A 24,686-nucleotide genomic window follows, 5' to 3' on the forward strand; every position below is an offset into this window, starting at 1 on the left:
CAAGAGTAAAAGATGACAAATGTCACATTAAGCACTATGACTTCAAAAGACTTAAACTTGTATCTGGACCTCTGAGTAACAACAAAAGCATCATTGTAGCAATACCTCTGAAGGAGTGGATTTTTTCGAATACCCATTTATTTTTACAAGTAAAACATATGTATCTGTCATAATTATTACATAATGAACTATTCTATAACTATTTGATTCTATTTTAATTCAATCATTATTAATTGTATGAGAGAGAGATATTTTAGTTATGTGATTTTATTGTCATATTAGGTGACTATGTGCTAGTTTGGCCTTGTGTGTATGCTCTTTGTCATTTTCTGCAGATGGTGAAAAGAAAAACTGCATTCCATCGAGATAACGAGAAAAACTCCCATCCTGGGCGTCTTTGAATTTGTAGTATACATTTAAATTGCAAAAGGCAGACCAGGGAGGCTGGAGTTTGTTTTATAGATTATTTTCTGTTGTGTAATTCTGTCTAACAAAAGTGTACTAGAAAACTTGAGCAATCTGATGGCAAAGTTGTCGCGGGGGATCACGTAGGCGTACATGGACTGTTTGAGTATGGAGGGATGGACACCGGTTGGAGCTGTCATGCGCGGCTTTAATGCACACGTTTATTTTCTGTTTGTTTGGTTTTAGGGGAAGTTCAGTGTTTGTTTGTTGCTCTAATGTAGGCATGTGGTCTTTATAATTTTGTTTTTGACACACAATCATTTTTTTTTAATATGTCAAAATGTCAAATGTTAATATGAGTGGATTGTCTTTCTCCACGTGGAATGTGAATGGGTTGGGGCACCTCATAAAAAGAAGGACATTTATTTCTTTTCTTAAACGTAAGAAATATGATATTGTGTTTCTTAAAGAATAGCATCTTTGTTTTCTTTAGTGCTGTATCAAGTAAGAGCAGGGGAGTCATTACATTGATAAGTAAACATTTACAATTCAAATGTCTCAAACAGATTAATGATAAATTAGGAAGAGTCATTATTGTTTTAACAGAAATTCAGGGGCAAAGGTTGATTCTGGCTAATAATTACACACCTAACGTTGATGATCAGGGCTTTTGATCTTGAAGGGATGTTGCAAGCTGCTGGCACCCCTCATAATATATTATTGGGAGGAGACTTTAATCTATTGATGGATTCAGTCCTTGATCATAGTGAAGCAAAAGTGTGTAAGCCCCCTAGAGCAACATTGACGGATGTGTAAAAATCTTGGTCTTACAGATATTTGGAGACTTTTGAACCCATCTGGTAGGGACTATACATTTTTTTCATCAGTCCATAAGATTAATTCTAGAATAGATTTTTTTATATATATTCCCTTATTTCATCTGTTGTGGATTGCTCAGTTGGAAACATCTTAGTCTCAGATCACGCCCTGGTGAGATTTCTTCATCATCTTCATTGTCCAACTCTCTGGTATGTATCACTGCTTTGCTGTAGTTGAGTGTTGGATGTGGAGAAGTATTTATATCAAGTCCAGCCAGCAAATTGGCACGAAGAAGGTTCTCTAAATTAGCCTTCTTACAACATTCCACCAGAATCTGGCCAGATCGCAGTTTCTTCACCTCCTTAACATTACCAGCTATTCCTGTAATGATGCAGATTCAGTCATTATAAATTTTGGCCAATCTTCATTTGTTAGATGTAGAAGCACATTGATTCTTATAAGTGCAGTCCATGTCCAGGTCTAAAAGTCATTTTTTGGATGTGTGTTTGGTAGCCATGTTTAGCATATTATGCTTCATCATCTCTACTCCCACCTTGGAGTCCAACAAGGGGATGCACAGATCCGCAGAAATTCTGCAGATTATGCACCATGGATATAGGGATGTTCCATCTACTCGACTGATCACTTAGTAATGCTAGGGTCTACTCCCACAGTTGTTTATATACTTTTATTTTATTTATTATTTACTTTTTCTCTCTACTTGAGTTTGCCCATCTTCTTTTACCATCACTGTGTACCTCTCTGTAAGGACCCACAGTAGTTAAAGTCCTAGCATCCCCCTGCTACTCATAAAATACAACAAAAGAGGGCAACTTGTTTGCCGTGAATTGTGACCCGTGTTGGTGGAGGAAGAGATCCTGGCTCCTGAGAAATGGGATTTGGCACCTATTTCATCTAGATGGGAGACTGGAAAGACTTGATCCAATCAATTGGCTGGTCAAGACATGCCCCGGTAATACGGAGGTAAGGAGCGTGCCACTGTTCCTTTCATGAGTTACCACCACAAAGGTGGGTCCCGTGCCGCGATGCTGCCATAGAAGACAGCTGCCTATGTAGGCAGGAGACAGCAAGGCAGCTCACTAAGTTTTGGAACAGACACATCATCTACTGTACCATACCTTAATTTGGTAATATAATTCTTTCTCATCCATTTGCACAGAATTTCATTAAATATATTTATTAATTTGTGCATGTGTTGTGTGTTTGGTTTGTCTAAAACGTTTTTTTTTTTTTTTTTGCTTCTGAAATAATTATACCTGTGCTAATAAACTACAATTGATAGTTTCACATTTTTAAGCTTTGATTTTGAATACATAGACTTGTTTATTTGCACAGTTTAAACTTGCTTAGTTATTGATGTTGGGTTTGTTTTGATAGGTGTACTTGTAGGTAGGGGGACCCATTTTGAAAATCTGCTTAAGGCCACCAAAATGCTAGGGCCGGCCCTGCAACTAACAAGCTACTCACTACATCAGAGGAATATAATATTGTACACTCATATCTACTCCACAACATTAACTTGAAAATGCATGTCACACACAGTAATGACAAAATAAATAAATGTTTAATTTATTACACTTGTAAGCAGGGTTTAAATTAAACCATGCTATGTTAGCATACAACTACAGACTCGCTGACTCCTACACAAGAAAAATAGCACCAATAATATATGCTGCATTATTGTTGTTGTTGTTTTTTTTGTTTGTTTTTTTTTTTTGTTGTTGTTTTTTTAAGTAAGGCTAACAAATGAAATTGTGCTCGTTCATAAGGTATTTTAATTTTGATTTACAGGAAGGTGGTATGATTTACCAATACCTATACTAAGTCTAGAGTAAAGACTCACCTCTTTAGCCATGCATACACCTAATTTATTCCTCAACCAGTAGTTATGCTGCATTAGTCAGGTCTTCCGGATGTGGAAACACTTATCATATTGTATAACTCTGCTTTAAAGTGAATGACATTGCGCTAATATTCTATTTATTTCTCTTTCTCAACCTTGGGATACATATCCAGAGGTTACCAGAGCCTGCCAGATGCAGCCTGATTTCCCAGTCCTGCCACCATGTGTCGCTGATCGATGACTTTTAACTGCAGCTAGTGCCAACCAGACCGAGAGGGGGGTTTTGATGATCACCGTCTTCATCACCTCAATCTATTATGAAGGACTTCACAGAAGATTAATTTTTGCCAACTCCAACAGTAGAACAAGGGATACTTTCCTGGCCACTCTCTGCGCCATAGAAATTGGATGGACATCACCTGAAATGAACTGCCACATGCTTCCAGCCGGACTGCAAGGCACACCTCACTGACCACTGCCTGTATCATCTTGGTCACAGGAAGGACTACACTCTCTTAATTAAATTAAAATACTGTTGTGAGGTGAGCAAGAGACAGACACAGTGGGTGTGACATCAAGCCTCAGACAGACAATGATTGTAAATAATAAACACAAAATTTCCAAACATCCGGAAAAATAGTGTCCAAGGGGAAGAGTGTCCAAAATAAAGGGGGATCTGGTGCCCTCGCAGTGAATGGGGTATGTGTAGGCAGGGATAGTGTCCATAGGATGGTCCAGAATGAGGGCGGGGTCCAATGGCCAGACGTGCTCCCCCTCCTTCCTGGACGTGAGGGGTGGCGGCTTCTCTGGCAGCCTGTTTGCCCAGGGGCTGCGGTGTGTGAGGGGAAGGGCGGCCCGGCAACGTGTGCTGTCACCCCCTGCGATACATCTAATTCACACCGGGGCTCCGTGGAGAGGGTTCGGTGACAAATCTAATTCACGCCAGACCATTCCCGCTCTGTTCCTGGACCTACAAGGATGCCAGTGAAGAAACCGGTCTCCAGAGGAGAGATGCGCTTGGTTTTTAATGGCAGCAGTGATAAAGCTCTTCATTGACTTCAGGTGGACCCCATCACGCGCTGCCAAATGGGGAATAGTCACTGTGCCCCTCCTTCCTCTCCTGCCCATTCCTGTCTGGAGTATTGGAAGGGCAGCTGATCCAAAGGGCAGGGCGTCACTGATGTCAGGTGAGGAGGTTGTCGTGTCAAAATTCATAGACAATAAATTAATGCCTACTAAAATTTTCATCAGACAAATAAGAAGGACTCTTCATCTACATGAAGTCCGCTGTAAATTTTAGATGGTCTTTAAAGACACTATAATTAATCTTACAGTTCATACACAATCCATTAGTTTTAAACATTGCCCACCAAAATATACTCCGTTTAATTGCATAAAACAAGATTTGTATTACAAATAGATATTGGCATTATATTTATGCTGTATAGCCAGAGGGGAACTGGCTCCCCCAGCTGAGCCTGGTTTCTTCCAAGGTTATTATTCTGCATAAACTAACATCTTATGGAGTTTTGTGTTCCTTGCCACAGTCGCCTTTGGCTTGCTCACTGGGGGCCTAAAGACAATAATTTTTAGGGCATGATTTAATTTGTGTTATTCATTTAAACTGCAAAAGGACTTTAAGACATCACAGCATGTGTTGTGAAAAGTGCTACACAAATAAAAATGACTTGAGGTCTTAACCTTTGAAGCAAAGGTAGAAGGTAGAATGAAAAAAATGCAAAATTGTTAATTTTTTTGTGATTATAATATGATAATACTGAATTTATGATATCATCAATGATCCTCCACCAAATTTCAAAGTGGGTGCGAGACACTGTGGTTTGAAGGCCTCTCCAGGTCTCCATCTAACAATTAGACGACCAGGTGGAGGATCTGTGATGATCTGGGAGTGCTCCAGCAAGGCTGGAATCGGGAAAATTTGTCTTTGTGAAGGACGCATGAATCAAGCAACGTGCAAGGTTATCCTGGAAGAAAACTTGCTTCCTTCTACTCTGACAATGTTCCCCAACTCTGACGATTGTTTTTTTTTTCAGCAGGATAGTGCTCCATGCCACACAGCCAGGTCAATCAAGGTGTGGATGGAGGACCCCCAGATCAAGACCCTGTCATTGCCAGCCCAATCTCCAGACCTGAACCCCATTGAAAACCTCTGGAATATGATCAAGAGGTTGATGGATGGCCACAAGCCATCAAAACAAAGCCAAGCTGCTTTAATTTTTGCGTCGGGAGTGGCATAAAGTCACTCAACAGCAATGTGAAAGACTGGTAGAGAGCATGCCAAGGTGCATGAAAGCTGTGATAGAAAATCAGGGTTATTCCACCAAATATTGATTTCTGAACTCTTCCTAAGTTAAAACATTAGTATTGTGCTGTTTAAAAATGAATATGAACTTGTTTTCTTTGCATTATTCGAGGTCTGAAAACACTGTGTTGGGCCTCAGGTACTCAGATAAGAGACAAAGGCAGGCCAACACACAGTCATAAATCCTGACTATGGCCTGTAGGACACTAGCAGCCTGATAACACAGACAGCGCCAAAATCAAACAAAGGCAGTCCAAAACAGACTACAGATCCCATGAAGCCTTGCTCACTTTACACCTATGTGTAAAATTCTGAAGGATCAAACTCTCAACTCCTGTTGGATGAAATGCACGACAGAATGTGTCCCTCAGCATGACTTCATCAAGAGTATAACATTTCTGAGATCTTTCTGGGCGTTGCTTCCAGCAACAGTATGTGCCTTATCTAGATGCTGCCTTGCTGTTCCCAGGTGTAGCCTCGTTGCCCAAGGGAGTAATGCACGTACCTGAAATTTTGGCCATACGATCTCCATCTTGCTGGACGAGTTGAGATTTCTCCGTGTTCCACTGAGCACGCTAACGGATCTAAAGGAGACCGCCGAGCAATCCACGTCTCACCCATTTGCCTGTGGAAGTGAAGAAAGAAGATTTCTCTTCCTTCTTCAACTGAGTAAACTTTGCTGTTCCCCGCCAACCCGTCAAGAATCACCCACCGTACCACCTTCCCACAGAGTGAGGAAACAGCCTCCTGTCATCACCCGAGCTTCGAGGAACCGAGTCGGAGTCAAATGACGGACGAACACACATTCTACCCACGTCCTCACATGACTCAAGTAAGAGGTTTACGTCTGGGCAGAGATAGATTAATATAGTGTGTTATTCTTGTGTATCAAGGCTTTTGCTTATACAGTTTACGGGCCGCTCATTGCTGCTAATAGTACTCAAGGTATTATTTGTAACTTACTGTTACCACGAATGAGATTTGCTGTGTTGTTGTCCAACCACGTTGGACTGTTTGAGCATTTCTACCATCGTGGGTGTGACCGGCACTCTGAGTTTATCCAATAAAGAACCAACGACCGCGGCAGATGGATTACGAGCCGTTCACTGCATCTCTGGGTGATAAAATAACGGTTGCCCTCTCTCCCACGATCGCTAAAACCGGCTTTGGTGCCATCACTCTGTTCTCTCTCTCTCTCGTACTAAACACACACACCCAATCCCTCACAAACATACCCGCGCACACACACTTGGCAAGTAGATACTTGGCGATAGAGTTCAGCTTTGTCCCCAAGTTATCGTACCAGCGGAGACACGTGTTAAATGGGTAGACGCAATTAACCAGTCTCTCCACCCACATTCTCTGGCTGGAAACCTCACGTGACATACTCTCCATGAGAGCCACGTCCGCCATTTTGTGCACTCCATTCCTTACACACACATACACCCATTCACACACATACACACACATACATTCCTCCCATGTATTATAGGCTTATTTGTTTCCATATCTAATCATGTTACTGTTTAGTTTGAAGTTGGAAGTTTATTGACTGCATTGTATTGATAATTAATTGAGATTACTGCATTAATAAACTTTGTTATACTTTAAAGAGAAGTGTTTTGGTATTGTTCTGCATGCACCTGTGTCAGTGGCAGGCAGGGGATGTCAGTCCTCAGATTCAAGCCTTCATTGTTTTCCTTTGAATGTTGATGTTCTCTGGATATCAGCTTTCCTAAGAGAACAATCCTATAGTGAGACTGCTATACTGTCTTGTTATTAGTCCCTGATTCCAGGGTGGTGCCCCGGTGATATTAATCCTTATTAATATTCTATTAATTTTGATAAATGATGATTATTTTTGATGATTGTTGATTTGAAGGATCAGTAAGCTAATGTTGATTCTAATCAATATCCTACTGATTTTAATAATTAATAATTATCTTTGATAATTATTAATTATTGCTAATAACCAAACCCGATCCTGAATTAAGCGCCCAATAACTGCATCTTTTATGTTATTTTGACCACTTGTCATTTTCTGCAAATCAATGCTCTAAATTACAATATTTTTATTTGTAATTTGGGAGAAATGTTGTCAGTACTTTATAGAATAAAACAAAAATTGTATTTGACTCAAACACATACTACCTATAAATAGTACGTTTTTGCAGTGGTCTCTTACTTTTTTCCAGACCTGTATTTCATTTATTATTTAGACGCTGTGTAGCTACATTTGGAAAGGAAAAAAATATATATATATATTTAGAGACAAATTTCAGCAAATGAAAAATTTGAGATCAGTCACGTTAATGCCAAACAACATGACTTGTCAACTGACAGCCCTAAAAAGCTGAAGCCTTCTTATGAATAAATCTCTGCATGAAGCACTGAAAGTTATAACCAGAAATGCCTGAGCTGCACTATGTAGTAAGCGGAAGCAGTGTGTCATGTGTATTTAGTTGATTCATGTCTTTTATCTTGAGAAGTTTAGTTCCTGTTCCCATGTCATGTGGTTTCATGTTTTCCCTCCATGTTCATGTGTTATGTTTTCATTGGCTTATTGTTTAATTAGCTTGTTATCAGTTCTGTTTGTTCATTGGTTATGTTCTCCCATGTATTGTATTTAAGCCCTCATGTTCACCATTGCCTTTGGTTAAGTATTGTGATTGTAACTCTGTTGTGTCCAAGTCCAAGTCCAAGTCCAAGTCCAAGTCCAAGTCCAAGTCCAAGTCCAAGTCCAAGTCCAAGTCCAAGTCCAAGTCCCTTGTCAAGTAGTTCATGTTTATAGTTAAGGGTTTTTGTTTTACATTTGTAAATAAACTGCACTTGGGTTCTCTCTACTTCATCGTCTTCTTCATTGCCAGCAGCAACATCGTTACACAGTGCAGGTAGTCCATTGTTGTTTTAGTGTGTACAATGGAGTTTTCCCACATTTAATGTTGACTGCATCACAGTTAATGGTTCCCTTCCATTGTGCACAATTGAGGAGGGCCACACTCTGCATTTAACAGCAGGGGTGATAAGTGACCATTAACAACTTATTCGCTTTGCGTTTGTTTCTTTTGCGTGACCTTCATAGAGCACGTAAAGTGCTCATACTTGTACCTCAATCAATCATCCAACGACAGGCTGTCAAACAAAAAAGAAATTTATAGTAAAAAAAAAAAAGCCATTGACAAGTGGATGAGGAAAAGTAATTGCCAAACGTTTTTTTAAATGCAATTTAAAAGGTTCATTTAAAAATGAGTTATTAATGTGCTATTTTATTGTTACATTTAATTGCATTTTAAACTTGAATTAAATACAATTTATTAATGCACAATAGAATTATTCAATAATTAAATTTTTAAACATTAAACTTTTAAATATTGACCTATTTCTTACACACCTAGCGTTTTGCTTCAGAAGACATTATTTAATCCACTGGAGTCATATGGATTACTTTTATTTGATGGCTTTATGTGCTTTTTGGAGCTTCTAAAATTTGGCACCCATTCATTTGCATTTTATGGACCTACAGAGCTGAAATAATCTTCTAAAAATCTTTGTTTGTGTTCTGCTGAAGAAATAAAGAAAGTCATACACATCTGGGATGGCATGAGAGTGAGTAAATGATGAGAGAATTTTCATTTTTGGGTGAACTAATCCTTTAAAGTTCAGTCAGGACCACTTCCATCAAATATAAGATTTATTAATGTATGCAATCTGTTGATGGTATGGTTCTTTTCTGGGCAAAATTATCCCTGCCTATCCATGCAGCCTTGCATGGACAGAGCAGGGAGAGTGGTGAAAACATAATTATATCACAACATGATTAATAGCTGAACAATGGATGTTGAATATGAAAGATAATATACAGTATATACATGGTACAAGAAAAATCACTGAAGATAAGATGATATTCTGAATTCTGAAACCAAAATGAACAAACAAACAAAAACTGAAACAGGAGACTGGCAGACAAGAGTTGAATCTGGCGATGGAGGAGGGTGTTAAGCTACTGCAGTGACCCAATAGAAGCAGCTGAGAATGAATGAATGAATGAATGGCAATCTTTAAATGGAACCACTTAATGATTGTCTGAATCTCATCGGTAGGTGTGGAGATCAGCTGGGCATCAGCTGATTGTGAGCTTGACTATTGTAACCTGTCTGAACTGATGCTATGCTTGATTTGTCAACTTTTATAGTTTAAACCTTCTTATTTTAAATTATTTTGGTTTTTCATAATCTTTAAACCAAAACTTTCATACATAGTATTTTGACACATGGTGATACATATATTTTCTTCTTTGAAAATATTAGTTTTATAAGATAATTATGTCTGTATAGTCTATATCTGCACCACCACACTGTTTTTGGAGCATGCACACAAGACATTCACCCACCACTACACTTGTGAGATATGGTAATTTAAAAGTAAACAATTTGATTTTATTTACTTTGTAGACTGGTTTAAAAAAAAAAAAAAACTAAGTCTGTTGAACCAGGGAAAACATGCTCTTTGCAACATCATGCATGTGTATATGTAAAGTATATTGCGGTATATTTACCTCATCGATAGAGTGATTCCACTTTTGTAGAAGAACTATGAGTAAGTAATACAGTAGAAGAAGCACAAGTGGGTGAACTATTGCAGGCCAGCTCCCATCTTCATGCAGGGCCAGGATATATGGATCTGACATGTTAGTGTGGATGAGCGCTGTCAAACCAAAGAGCCTGGTAAACAAACAGGGAGAGTGATGTTAGATGCAAACAGATGTATATTAAATTGTACATATTCTAAAATTTTATAGCTATGCTTTCATACATTCCTTCTGTCTTAAGTGAGACATGTTCAGATTACATGGGACATATGGTGACACTGTGCTCAGATTTAGTAGTCATCTCTAAGAGATAAAATGAACATCTGTTATGACTTAAGAAGGTACAGAAGAATCTGGGAGGCGTCAGCCAAGAATTGTCATCTTTGGCTATTTGAAACATGATAGCTGGGTTTCCAGATGGAGCCACAGGAAAACACAATGGAGGCTGTAAGGAACTGTAAGGCCTTCTCTTACACTTGACCAAAATGGGACAGTCTGCCAAAAAATGTACCTCTCAAGAGATCCATGGGAGCTCAACTCCACCAGACTCACAGGCTGGCTTTCCTTTCACAAGTTTTTTAAGCAGAAAAACAAACAGTGGCAATAAAAGTCTGCATTACAATCCTATCTACTGGGTTGCCCTGAGGAGACTAAAAATAAGCCAGAAATTACGCTTATTTTCAGCAAGAATAAAACACAGAGATCCAAGTCTGATGATTAACAACCTGAGCCAACTTTTGACATTTGTTTCTCAGCTAGACTGGGCATTTTGGAATCAATTGATCCGTCTGCACAATGAGTGACACTACGGTGCATCTCAATCGGCTCTCTAGTTCAGTGGTCAAAGGTCTGTTCAGGGAGGTAGACATTTCTAGGGCTGTCCCATTCTCAAAATAGTTCTAGTGCACTAAAACTATCAAATTCTAGAAATTCCCAGAATTTACTTAAAAAAATTCTACAAAGTCATCAGAGGACAAGCGCAAGTGAAAAAGAAGTCAAAGAGATTGTGCATGTAATTATTACTCATCCCTAATGTGTATGAAAGGGAAACAGTCCTGAAAACTTATTAGACAGGCAGAGGTACAGTCCACTATATAGTAGGGCTGAAACGATTAGTCGAATTTATCGACAACGTCCATGATAAAAAATTGTCTATAAAATTTTTTGTTGTTGAATAGTCGTTTGATTTCATTTAACATAAAATGAGATCACATTAAACTCTGATGATGACACGCGAGAGCAGCACTGCAGTTTGCGCCTGAATGAGGGAGAGGATGAAGACAGAGCTCACAGTCCAGATGCACTCTAAACATTCCAAACAGCTTCAGGTGATGTAGATCGCAAACTATGAGGGAATTATAATGCAAAAATACAAAATAAGTAAATACAAAAGCACTCTCGTTGTGGAATAAGTGGAACTGGAGTTGTCGCTCCGCTAAAGCAAAACATGGGTGTCAAGCATCTTTAAAGGAAACACCCTGGCATTACATCGTAAATGCAGTTATATTTAATGGAATATAGCTTTATTAAAGTTCAAATAATACGGAAGCAGATCATGTAAATACAAACTCAGAAACTGACATCACTTGCTGCAGCTAAATTATAACGTGATGGCTCGCGACTTATTGAATCACAATATATGTCACTGTGTATTTCTTATCGTGAAGAAAATTGGCAATATGCAGCTTTATTAATAAGAGAGAGTTTGTTTTTTGTGAGTTAAAAAAGAGATAGTCTTCACCCCATTACACACTGCAACAAAATATTTTATTTTATTATTTTTTTTATCCTCTTTTCTCCCCAATTTGGAATGCCCAATTCCCACTACTTAGTAGATCCTCATGGTGGTGGTGCGGTTACTCACCTCAATCTGGGTGGTGGAGGACAAGTCTCAGTTGCCTCCGCTTCTGAGACAGTCAATCCACGTATCTTATCACATGGTTCGTTGTGCATGACACCGTGGAGACTCCCAGCATGTGGAGGCTTATGCTACTCTTCGCGATCCACGCACAACTTACCACGTGCCCCATTGAGAGCGAGAACCACTTATCGCGACCACAAGGAGGTTACCCCAAGTGACTCTACCCTCCCTAGCAACCGGGCCAATTTGGTTGCTTAGGAGATCTGAACCCGCGACTCCAGAAGTAGTAACAAAATACATTTTTGATTTGTTTTTGTTTTGGCTTGTTTTCCAATATAAATATCTAAAACTCCTTTAAAACAATGTACATTTTCTTTAGCAGCTATAGTGCAGAATAAAAAATTGTTATCTGAGAATGTTGAATGTAATATTAAAAATACAAATATTTTAAAATATCTAAAAATCCTTTAAAAAAACAAAGATGCATTCACCTGAGAAGCAGCATATAAGATATTTAGACTTGCTTTTAGAGAATAGATCATGAATATATTTTGTCTTTACTGCACTCGCATAAGTGAAACCAAGTGAAAAAATACACTTATATACAAAATACATTATATTTAAGATACATTCTCTTAAAGCAAGTTTAAATATCTCATATGTTGCTTCTCAAGTAAATGTATCTTGTTTTAAGGATCTTTAGACAATTTTAAATGGAAAAAAAGACAAAAAACACTTGATAATACGATTTTTTTACAGTGAATTTCTTCACTGAATTAAACTTAATAACATTTATTTTTTTTCCCTTTAATTCAATGAATGTCATTTAGAGGTATTTTTAAAGGATGATTTTGTCCTCCTCATTGTTAGTAAACACGTTTAATACAACCTTTTAAGTGAACCACCGTTTGGATGCATGGCGGAGTCTTTTGTGTTTCTCCAGCTGGGAGCTGAGCACAATCTGGACTGGATATTTGTTTCAGGTCAAAAATTTGTCATTCGTTCCTCTATCGTACTGGTGCGGGACACACCAGTTCTTTAGGTACAAATTACCCTCTCCAAATATGCAATAGAGAAAGCACCAACAGGCAAAAAGAAGAAAGGCTTTTATAGGCCATTCTTGATATTCGCCTTCGAGGGGACTGCATACCAGTTCAAGGTCCAACCGTTCGGGTTGTTCCTGGCTCCTCGCACATTCACAAAATGTGTCTTTGCTGTGCAAGCCCCACTGATGCTGAGCGGCATATGAAGATTGTATTACCTAAATTATTGGCTTTTACTATAGTGTTACAGTTTATTACTGCCGCCTTGTGGGCGAGCAGAGGAGTTCAAGAGTGGTTAATAAATTTGAGTGAGATTGATTCTTATGAGCAGGGTAAAAACCTTTAAGACAGTCTTTCTAACACAGCATGGTGTCAGAGTCCTACTTATAAATGGTGATGAAAGTGTCTGAGAGTTATTCCCACCGTGGAAGAGAAAGGAATCTCACGCTACTTGAGGCCAAAGTCCGGGAAAAGTGCACCGCATGCAGAGTGTGATGCAGTAAAGCAGCGAAATGGACCGGTTTCATTACCCCCACCACAAAAGTTTGACTTCACAAAACCTGAGGAATGACCAATGTGGATTAAAAGGTTTGAGAAATTTAGAGTTGCATCTGGACTGGAATTGCAAGCGGAAAACCCGGTGAATACGCTCATTTACACCATAGGAGATGAGGCAGAGTGCATTCTCACATCGCTGCGATTAATGACAGAGGAAATCAGTGAGTATGAGACTGTCAAAGAGAAATTCAAGTAATGTTTTGTGGTATGACAAAATGTAATCTTTGAACAGGAAAAGTTTTTATAAGGTACAAAAAAGCTGGAGAAACAGCAGACAATTTCATCACTAAATTGTATTGCATGGCTGAGCACTGTGGCTATGGACAGCTGCACAGTGAAATTATGTGAGACAGATTAGTTGTAGGATTGTGAGGCAAAAAGCTGTGGGAGCAGCTACAGATGGATCCTGAACTTATGTTAGAGAAAGTTGCCATTCATGTTCACCAAAGCAAGTTGGTGAAAAAGCAACACGAGGCACTAAAATCCAACTTTAAAGGTGATAATACAGTGAATACTGATATTGTTCGTGCTCAACAGAGATCGAATAGTCAAGGCAGAGGCAATGTGCTGAGAAAATGGTCCCCTAAGGAGATGACAGGAAAACAAACAGAAAACCCCACTTTGTGTAAAAGATGCAGGAAAACACCATCCCACAGCAAACAACATTGTCCAACAAAGATGTGTATTGCAACCACTGCAGAAAGAAAGGATATTATGCCCAAGTTTGCATGTCTGGGGCTATCAGTGAATGTAAAAATCAAGTGAATGTGACTGAAAATGCAGATGAGAGAGACATTGCATTCATGGGCACTGTCAGTACAGGCCTTAATTATGCTCCATAGTTAAATGAAAGTGCACAACACTGATGTTGTAATGATGAGTCAACAGAGTTGAGATCCAAGTGCAGCTTTTAATAACAATAAACATAGCAATTCAGACATGCAGGAGTAAATCACCAGCAGCAGTAATATCAAAGGCAGTCCAGAGGGGTATTCAATAAACAGACAAGAAATCGGGGCAGGCGGCAGACAATCGCAGGTTATATGCAGGTATAACAAGGCAGTAATAGTAGGCAGACAGCAATGGATCAAAGACAGGGTAAACAGTCCAGGATAATACACAGGTAATTCAACAAACTAAGAAAACACTCAGAAATGTCAGCCTGGGCAAAACAAGACTTCACAATGACAGCGAGTGAGAGTGAGACTTAAATAGCTGAGTGAATTGGAAACAGATGAACAGGTAATCAATGATGGGTATGGGGATTATGGGAAATGGAGTCCAGAGAATTAAAGTCAAACCCCAGGTGATGGAGCCCTCTGGTGGTGAGCGGGAGGAAAAACAAAGGCGGGATTCATGACAGACCCCCCCCCCACTCCCCCGCCTGCGAGGAGCTCCTGAAGCAAGGAGGCAGGCGATGCCGGGGTCCAAAGAAACCAGGGCAGATCAGGTAGACAACCAGGGAATCAAGGAATCCAGAGCAGACCAGGCAGATGGCCATGAGACCAGGGATACCAGAGCAGGTCAGGTGGAAAACCAGGAGACCAAGGGAGCCAGAGCAGACCAGGCGGACGGCCATGAGACCAGTTATACCAGAGCAGACCAAGCGGACGGCCATGAGACCAGTTATACCAGAGCTGGTCAGGCGGACGGCCAGGAGTCCCAGGAGACCAGAGCAGATCAGGCTGATGGTCAGGAGACCCAGAAGACCAGAGCGGATCAGGCGGACGGCCATGAGACCAAGGGAACCAGAGCAGATCCGGCAGATGGCCAGGAAATCCAGAAGACCAGAGCAGATCAGGCAGATAGCCAGGAGACCCAGAAGACCAGAGCAGATCAGGTGGTTGGCCAGGAGACCCAGGAGGCCACCTCAGGGTAGGAACTGGATCAAGAGGCCTGGTTGATGGCCCCTGAGCTGAAACAGGGTCAGGAGAGCTGGGTGGTGACCACAGACTAGAGATTGGAGCCGTGGAAGGCGGAGCCATGGGAGATTCAAGGGACGAAGCCATGGAAGGCGGAGCCATGGGAAGCTCGAGAAGAGGAGCCATGGAAGGCAGAGCCGTTGCAGGCTCGAGGGGTGGAGCCGTGGCAGGCGGAGCCATAAGAGGCTCGAGGGGTGAAGCCATGGAAGGCAGAGCCATGAGAAGTTCGAGGAGCATTGTCATGGAAGGCGGAGCCATTGCAGGCTCAAGGGGAAAAGTTGTAGATGGCAGAGCCATGGCAGGCTCGAGGCTAAGAGTCCAGGATGACTGGGAATTGACCTCAGTGGTCGTGAACATGAACAGAGTCTCGGGAGCGACTTCTGTAATCATGGTCATGAACAGAGTCTCAGGAGCAACTTCTGTGGTCGTGGGCATGGACAGAGTCTCGGGAGTGACCTCTGTGGTCGTGGGCATGGACTGAGACTCGGGAACGACCTCTGTGGTCGTGGGCATAGACAGAAACTCAGGTACGACCTCTGTGGTTGTGGGCATGGACTGAGACTCGGGACGACCTCTGTGGTCATGGGCATAAACAGAGACTCGGGAACGACCTCTGTGATCGTAGGCATAGGCAGAGACCTGGAGATGACCTCTATGGTCGTGAACATGGGCATAGTCTCGGGAATGACCTCTGTAGTCATAGGCATGGACATAGTCTCGAGAACGACCTCTGTAGTCGTGAACACTGCCAGAACTTGGAAACGACCTCTGTGATCGTGAACATTGGTAGAGACTTGGAAACGACCTCTGTGGTCGTGGACATGAGCAGAGAATTGAAAACGACCTCTGTGGTCGTGAACACTGGCAGAGACTTGGAAATGACCTCTATGGTCATGTACATGGACAGAGACTCAGAGACGACCTCTGTGGTCGTAAAAATGGGCAGAGACTTGGAAACGACTTCTGTGGTCGTGAACATAGGCTGAGAATTGGAGACAATCTCTGTGGTCGTGAACACTGGCAGAGACTTGGAAACGGAAGCCTTTCCTCTCCTCCTCCTCCGGACGGCCGAAGTAGGCAACGCAGGCTCTGGGGCGGACGAGGCTGGCAACGCTGGCTCTGGGGCAGACGAGGCTGGCAACACTGGCTCTGAAATGGACGAGGCTGGAAATGCTGGCTCAGGGACGGACGAGGCTTCCAGCTCATTGACCGTGGCAGACATGGGCATTGGCCATGGCAGGTGTGGGTGTTGGCCGTGGCAGGCATGGGTATTGGCTTGTTGGCTGTGGCAGGCATGGGCGTTGGCTCGTTGACCGTGGCAGGCATGGGCGTTGGCTCGTTGGTTGTGGCAGGCATGGCCGTCAGCTCATTGGCCGTGGCAGGCGTGGCCGTCAGCTCATTGGTCGTGGCAGGCAAGGGCACTGACAATTTGTGGGAAAGAGCCTTCGTGGCCCTACGCACTGATATCAGTGGCGGATAATTCAACTTGGAGACAAGGGCCGTGAAGGCCTTCAAGCAATGACATTTGTGTGTAGACTCAGACGTGGCTGTGACATGGCATGGAGCAGGCTGAGGCATGGCTGTGACATGGCATGGAGCAGGCTGAGGCGCGACTGTGACATGGCATGGAGCAGGCTGAGGCGTGGCTGTGACATGGCATGGATGCTAGATGCGGATCTGATCTCGCAAGCTCAGGGCAAGATCTGGCATTCGTTTCTAAAATGATTTTCAGTCGTGATAAATCACTTCATGTGTGCGTTTTATTTCCCCACCCTATTTTGCACATTGGCAGAGGCAAAATTGCAAGCTAATTTTGGGGATACACTGAAAAATTGCCCAGACATGCTATTTTGCACACATGAAAGATATACTACGTTAGTAGATCAGCTTGGACCATTTTTGCGCATGCTGTCAAATTTACACATGTGCAACCTGTAAATATTGTTGTGGATAATGAGAAATATGCATATGCTATGTGTCTACCCTGTTAGTTAATGACTCTTATTTTAATAATATGTAACCTTGCAATTATTACATCTTATATGTTTGTTATATTTTACTATGCATGCATTAAGCTTGATATATTTTACCTTGTTTGAAATTTTAATAACCAGTAGATGGCATCAATGTATTAGTTTTGAAAGCAGTGTTAGTCCTTATAGTCAGTCTAAGCATTTGCCTTCAGACATGCAGCTGTTTGAGTACAATCATATATGAAAAAGAGTTTTGAAACTGTTGTAAACTGTTTTAAACGGTTTTATTAAGTACTTATGGTTAGGATAGGAGAACAATTGCATGTATTAGAATAGAGAAATGTAACTTACAAAAATGTAACCTACGATAAAAAGCATAGACCTACATGTACGAAAGCAAATTGATTTATTTTGCAGATGAGACGAAGGAGGCTGCAGAGAAAATGAGACAGAAGTCGTCATCGTCATCTGCTGAAAAGACTTCAGCAGAGGGTTTTAAAGGCTCTCATATTACATCATCAAGGGAATTTTCCAACCTAGAGACACTTAATATATAAGGACTGATAACCTGATAAGATTGTGGATTCGACATTGCTTTAGGTCATTTCCCCAACGCTATTATTATTCAGCTGATATTGTAATTTATTTCTTAATACCTTTGTACTTTTACTTTTTATAGAAAAAGTATTGTAACCAATAAAACAGGTTTTAAGGTACTTTTTGTGTACTGCTGAAAAGTGGCCTTATTGTGTGCAACTGAAAAGTGCAACAATAAATGTCTACGTGTTTTTTCAAGCCGGCCCCATCATCCTCCTTTCCACGAACTGTTACAGATTGACAATCTTTATCCACCCTGATTTAAAATAAATGGATAAAAGGTGTTAAAAAATCTACACAACATGACAATATCCGTTAACTTCTAAAAAAATTGATTTTTGGCTTGTGTGTAATTTTTGCAGTTCTAGCGCCACCAAGCGTAATAGCAAATATAAACACTGCTTTCAAAACAGCTTTTTGAACACGTCCCCTGTCTTCCATGAATAAAACAAACAGATAGTCCTGGCCTTATCCCATGCCATTGGTTGAGTAAATGTTGTTGTGTCATGACACAGGTCGCTCAAAAGTGCCACAGACACACAGTTTTTACAGTTTTCGAAAAAATAAACCTATAATTGGCTTACGTATAGTTGTCCCAACATATTAGGCTGGGATAGGAGAAAGTATTTTAACACCAAAAAAGTTTGAATTATGAAAATACATGAACTTAAATTAAACAGCTGTATTTTTTTATAAATGAACATTAATAAGTGCTGTTAGAAATCATTGTTTGTCCATGATGCTTAATGCAATTACTAATGTAAACAAATGCAACCTTATTGTAAAGTGTTACTGGAATGTTTAATATTTTGCACTATTTTTAGGTCACAAATCAAAAGTAGCCTAAATATGTGACACTGACCATGTTAAATCATATATTTTTTTCAAAAGGTCAGATTTACTAGCCTCAATTGAAGCACATTTGAAGCATTTGCAAATCATACTTGAATAACATGGATCGAAAAGTTTTGTTCATACCAGTTTCAGTGTATTATGTCATTAGATCAAAAGGAGGACATACCAAATATTAATACATTCTCAAAATAATGTTTATTTCAATTCAACTTTCTACTCAAATTGTTATTCTGATGAAAAACAAAACTGTATCAAACTAGAAAAACTAAGAACAGTAGATGTATTTTTCACAAATGTTGTCAGACTTAGTACATGATGTGCTTACTGTTTGCTTGTTCTAAAATCATACTTTTACAGCATATTTGCGTGATGTGCATGGCATTGTGTTTGCCTTTACTGGATCAGACTGGACAGAGATATGCAGGGCACCTGGCAAAGGCATCCCGAGGAGAAACATGCTGCTGGATGAGAGGAAGCTGGTAGAGGTAAAGGATGATGATGTGTCCTCCACTGAAGATGGACATCATTACACACAAAGAGCTGAAGTGCAGTAGTGAGATGGAGCAGCCCAATACCCAGCACCATACAAGGCCAAGAAACACCATGAAATACAGTGCTGATGTCAGTGAGGGCAAAGTTATACCTGTTAACATACAAGTTTATAACATCATGGACTGCTGTATCTACCATAGAGATATGCTCCACAATGAATGCATGCATGTCTATATGTAATACCATTTCTATGTGTTATACCTGCAAGACCCAGCAGAACAGTCACCAATACCTTCCCAGCAGTGTTCAAAACAGGGGAGATGAGAAGTCTCAGGCCAGACATAAATATGATCAGTTTCAGCAGGATGCCAGGAGCGGCGCTTGTGGGGGAGCAGTTCTCTTCAGAGGTGTCTAACAAAGAATCCTCTGATGTTCTACTCTCCTCTTCAGCTTCTGAGTCAGAAATCTCTCCATCTACACCCTGTCAAATATGAAGATAGGATTAAAGTGACACCCCACCTATATATATATATATATATATATATATATATATATATATATATATATATATATATATATATATATATATATATATATATATATATATATATATTGTATATACAGTGCATTCATAAAGTATTCAAACCACTTCATTTTTTTCACACTTTGTTATGTTGCAGCCTCATGCTAAAATACTTTAAATTATTTATTTATTTTTCACATCAATCTACACTCCATACCCCATAATGACAAAGCTAAAACCAGATTTCTGAAAAAAGAAAAATCTGAAATATCACATTGACACAAGTATTCAGACCCTTTGCTATGACACTTGACATTTAGCTCAGATGCATCCCATTTCACTGGATTGTCTTTGAGATGTTTCTACATTTTGATTGGAGTCCACCTGTGGAACATTCAGTTGATTGGACATGATTTAGAAAGGGACACACAGGTCTCAAAGCTGAAAATGCATATCTGAGCAAAAACCAAACCATGAGGTCAAAGAAACTGCCTGCAGAGCTCAGGGACAGGATTGTGTCAAGGCATAGATCTGGGGAAGGCTACAAAATAAATTTGGCTGCATGTAAGGTTCCCAAGAGCACAGTGGCCTCCATAAATCTTAAATGGATGAAGTATGGAATAACCAGGACTCTTCCTAGAGCTGGCCGTCTGACCACACTGAGCAATCAGGGGAGAAGGGCCTTGGTAAGAGAGGTGACCATGAACCTGAATGTCACTCTGGTTGAGCTCCAGCAATCATGTGTGGAGATGAGAGAAACTTGCAGAAGGACAACCATCAGTGCAACACTCCACCGATCTGGGATTTATGGCAGAGTGGCAAGATGGAAGCCTGTCCTCAGTGCAAGATACATGAAAGCCCACTTGGAATTTGCAAAAAAGCACCTTAAGGACTCTTAGAATGTGAGAAACAAGATTCTCTGGTCTGATGAAATGAAGATTGAACTGTCATGTCTGGAGGAAACCAGGCACCGCTCATCACCTGCTTAAAATCATCCCAATGGTGAAGCATGGTGGTGGTAGCATCATTTCAGTGGCAGGGATTGGGGAACTGGTCAGGGTTTAAGGAAAGCTGGTCACGGGAGTCACGTGGCACCATGCGAGGTTCGGACGTGTGAATGGCAGCTCTGCGCACTTTGCTAGTTTTAACACTATTATTGTCATAAACTGGTGAGATTTGATACACCCTGTTCCATAACTGTTCTAGGAAGACAATATGTCAAGGAATTCAAAATCTTCTGGTTCTGGAGACATTAAAAGACTCTTACATGCTCAAGCTGATGCCCTTGACAAGACTGCGGACCAGGGAGCAGATTTGGCCAGTGAAGTGCGGGAAATTCAGATAGAATTGTTGAACTTGTCGGCAATGCTGAAGAAGGTTGTTGCTGACTTGGAGGATCTTGCTGTAATATGTCGATCGATCACTGCCATGGAGACAAAATTCACTGAGGTGGTTACAAGAGTGGGGGATTTCGAGAAACGTATCGATTATCTGGAGTCATCAGAAAGGAAATTAGCCACTAGTCCGCTAGCGACCAAGGTGGATTTGGAGCACGTCTGGGAGAAGCTGGAGGATATGGAGAATCGTAGTCGGTGAATAACATCGTATTGTTGGAATTCCTGAGGGAGCAGGATGGGCTCTTTTCGAGTCTGCTTGACATAACAGGCCATAAGCTGGAAATTGAGCGAGCTCACAGAGTTCCAGCTCGGCAATCCGCTGAGGGAGACAGGCCCCGATCAATTCTAGCCAAATTTCTGAGATCATCCAAAAAAGATCTCGTGTTACGCGAGTAAGTAAGTTATTTTGTGGTACTCACGTTGCAGCCAAGTGGGCCTGACTTACTGAACATTCACTTGATTGTTCGAGAAACTGAGCAAATTTTGTTCTTTTTGTGCTGGTTCCGCCTAGCGGCTGGAGTTTGTTTTATGGAATAACAATCCTCCAGGGCAGTGTTGTGGATGAATCTAAACGTTCCTTGTGCTTATGCCTTCTACTGGCTGGAATTCGTTTTGTGGAGTATTTCTTGCAGGACATTGGAGTGATTAGGTCATTTGTTGTACTCATGTAGCAGTCGAATGGGCCGGCTCACAAAACATCCGTTTGACTGTCCAAAGAAAAGGAGCGTCTTTTTTTTTTTTTTTGTTTGTTTTTTTTTGTGCTGGTTCCGCCTAGCGGCTGGAATCTGTTTTGTGGAGGAATACACCTTCGGGACAGTTATGTGGTTGAATCTATACGTTCTTTGTGTTTATTCTGCATATTGGCTGGAGTTTTTTATAGATTATCTTCTGTTGTGTAATTCTGTCTCACAAAACTTTTACAGAAACACCAGACTTGAGCATTTGAAGACAAAGTTGTCGTGGGGCATCTCGTAGGCGTACATGGACTGTTTGAGTTTAGAGGGATGGACACCAGTTGGCGCTGTAGTGCACGGGGTTAATGCACACGTTTTTCTTTTTTCTGGTTGTTTGGTTCTGGGGGAGGTTTGATTGTTGCTCTAATGTTGGAATGTGGTCTTTAATAATTTTATTTTTGACACACAATCTATTTTTTCTAATATGTCAGAATGTCAAATGTTAATATGAGTGGATTGTCTCTCTCCACATGGAATGTAAATGGGTTGGGGCACCCAATAAAAAGAAGGAAGTCTCTTCTTAAACTTAAGAAATATGATGTAGTGTTTTTTCAAGAAACACATCTTTCCCTGCAAGAAGCTGAAAAATTTGGCAAGAAATGTTTTCTTTAGTGCTGGCTCAAATAAGAGCAGGGGAGTCATTACATTGATAGGTAAGCATCTACAATTCAAATGTCTCAAACAGATTAAAGATAAATTAGGAAGAGTCCATTATAGTTTTAGCAGAAATCCAGGGGCAAAGATTGATTTTAGCTAATATTTACACACCTAACGCTGATGATCAGGGCTTTTTTTATAGATCTTGAAGGGATGTTGCAAGCCGCTGGATCCCCTCGTGTTATAATATTGGGAGGAGACTTTAATTTTTTGATTGACTAAGTCCTTGGTCATAGTGAAGCAAAAGTGTGTAAGCCCCCTAGAGCAACAGTGACACTTCACAGGATGTGTAAAAATCTAGGTCTTACAGATATTTGGAGACATTTGAACCCATCTGGTAGGGACTATACATTTTTTTCATCAGTCCATAAGATTTATTCTAGAATAGATTTATATATATATATATAATATACTCATTTCATCTGTTGTTGATTGCTCAGTTGGAAACATTTTAGTCTCAGATCACACCCTGGTGAGTTTCATATAGAAATCATATAGTTGGGCCTTTAATGTATCCCTTTTGCAAAAGCCTGAATTTCAACAAATGTTAAAGGCTGAAATCAATGTTTATATGGAGACCAACTGGTCCTCAGTATCCTCTGTGGGCATGGCTTGGGAGGCACTTAATGCAGTTCTTAGGGGTTGGATCACAGTATGCCTCATTCATCGAAAAATCCAAAGCACGAGAACTCATGGAGTTGGAAGGGATTATTAAAAGTACCGAGGCAGAGCTGAAGTGCAGAATGTTGTCTGATGGCCTCAGAGAATTGACCCGATTGAAATACAGATATAATACTATTTTGTCGTGGAAGGTGGAGTTTCTGCTATTCATACTTTTGAGTCGGAGGACAAAGCAGAGAAGATTTTGGCTAGATATATAAAGGAGAGAGAGTCTTTTTCTACCATTCCCTCAGTGAAATCTGCTGGTGATGAAGTTTTTACCTCAGCCATTAATATTATTAATGCTTTTAAAGAATTCTATCTTGATCTCTATAGCTCCACATCTTTGTCTACTGATGAAAATATTAGAAACTTTGTGGAACCATTAGAACTCCCTAAACTGATGACTGAGCAAAACATTTTCTTGATTCTGAGATAAACTTGGAGGAGCTTGGCGAAGTAATTAAGGTCTTGGCTGCAGGCATGCTCCGGGGCCAGATGGCTTTGCTGCTGAATTTTTTAGATCTTATGCTACAGAACTGGCTCCACTTTTGTTAGAAGTTTATACAGAATCATTAAAGAATGGAAAGCTTCCTCCAACCATGACGCAAGCCCGGATCAGTCTGATTCTTTAAAAGGACAAAAATCCAAGCGAGTGTAAGAGTTATCGTCCAATTTCCCTGATCCAGCTAGACATTAAAATATTGTCAAAAGGCGTTTGATATGGTAGAATGGGATTATCTTTTTAAGATTTTGGAAATATAGGGGTTCGGGAATACTTTTATTGGATGGATTAAGTTACTTTATAGACACCTGGTAGCGGTGGTACAAACAAATGGATTAATTTCAGACTATTTTACTCTGGATAGGGGCACCTAGCAGGGTTGCCCTCTTTCCCCATTATTGTTCTGTCTGGCCGTGGAACCATTAGCAGTCGCAATAAGAAGGGAAGGTGATTTTCCAGGGGTGGTGGCGCATAAGCTTTTGCTTTATGCAGATTATATTTTATTATTCGTCTCTGACCCCATTAGATCTATGCCTTGCCTCCATAGAATTATTAATTCCTTTTCTAAGTTCTCGGGATACAGAGCCAGTTGGTTTAAATCCAAAGCTTTGACCAAAGCTTTCCAGCCGGGCACCTTCCGGTGGCCAAAACATGGCATTAAGTATTTGGACACTTTAATCCCAGCAAATTTGTCAATTAAGTTAGAGTTAATTTTGACCCCATAATGAAAAGTGGGCATGTGGGCAGGTGGGCTTCATTACATTTATCTATGATTGGGAAGATTAATGTTATTAAAATGAATTGTTTTCTAAAATTTAACTACCTGTTACAATCTCTCCCTGTAGATGTCCCCCTCTCTTATTTCAAGCAATTTGATAGCATAGTGAAGTCCTTCATTTGGAATGGTAAG

At 40.5% G+C, this 24,686-nt stretch overlaps 1 protein-coding gene across 1 annotated transcript in view; it reads right to left on the reverse strand.

Annotated features, from left to right (window-relative positions):
* si:dkey-11f4.7 (piezo-type mechanosensitive ion channel component 2) overlaps positions 1-24,686 on the reverse strand; it is a 648,587-nt gene that overhangs the window by 600,400 nt on the left and 23,501 nt on the right. Inside the window, 3 exon segments of the mRNA XM_051709767.1 lie at positions 9,967-10,132; positions 19,238-19,451; positions 19,562-19,781. Coding sequence (XP_051565727.1) covers positions 9,967-10,132; positions 19,238-19,451; positions 19,562-19,781 — 600 coding nt within the window.

This window comes from Myxocyprinus asiaticus, chromosome 11 (genome assembly GCF_019703515.2).
Source record: "Myxocyprinus asiaticus isolate MX2 ecotype Aquarium Trade chromosome 11, UBuf_Myxa_2, whole genome shotgun sequence".
Classification (NCBI taxonomy): Eukaryota; Metazoa; Chordata; class Actinopteri; order Cypriniformes; family Catostomidae; genus Myxocyprinus; species Myxocyprinus asiaticus.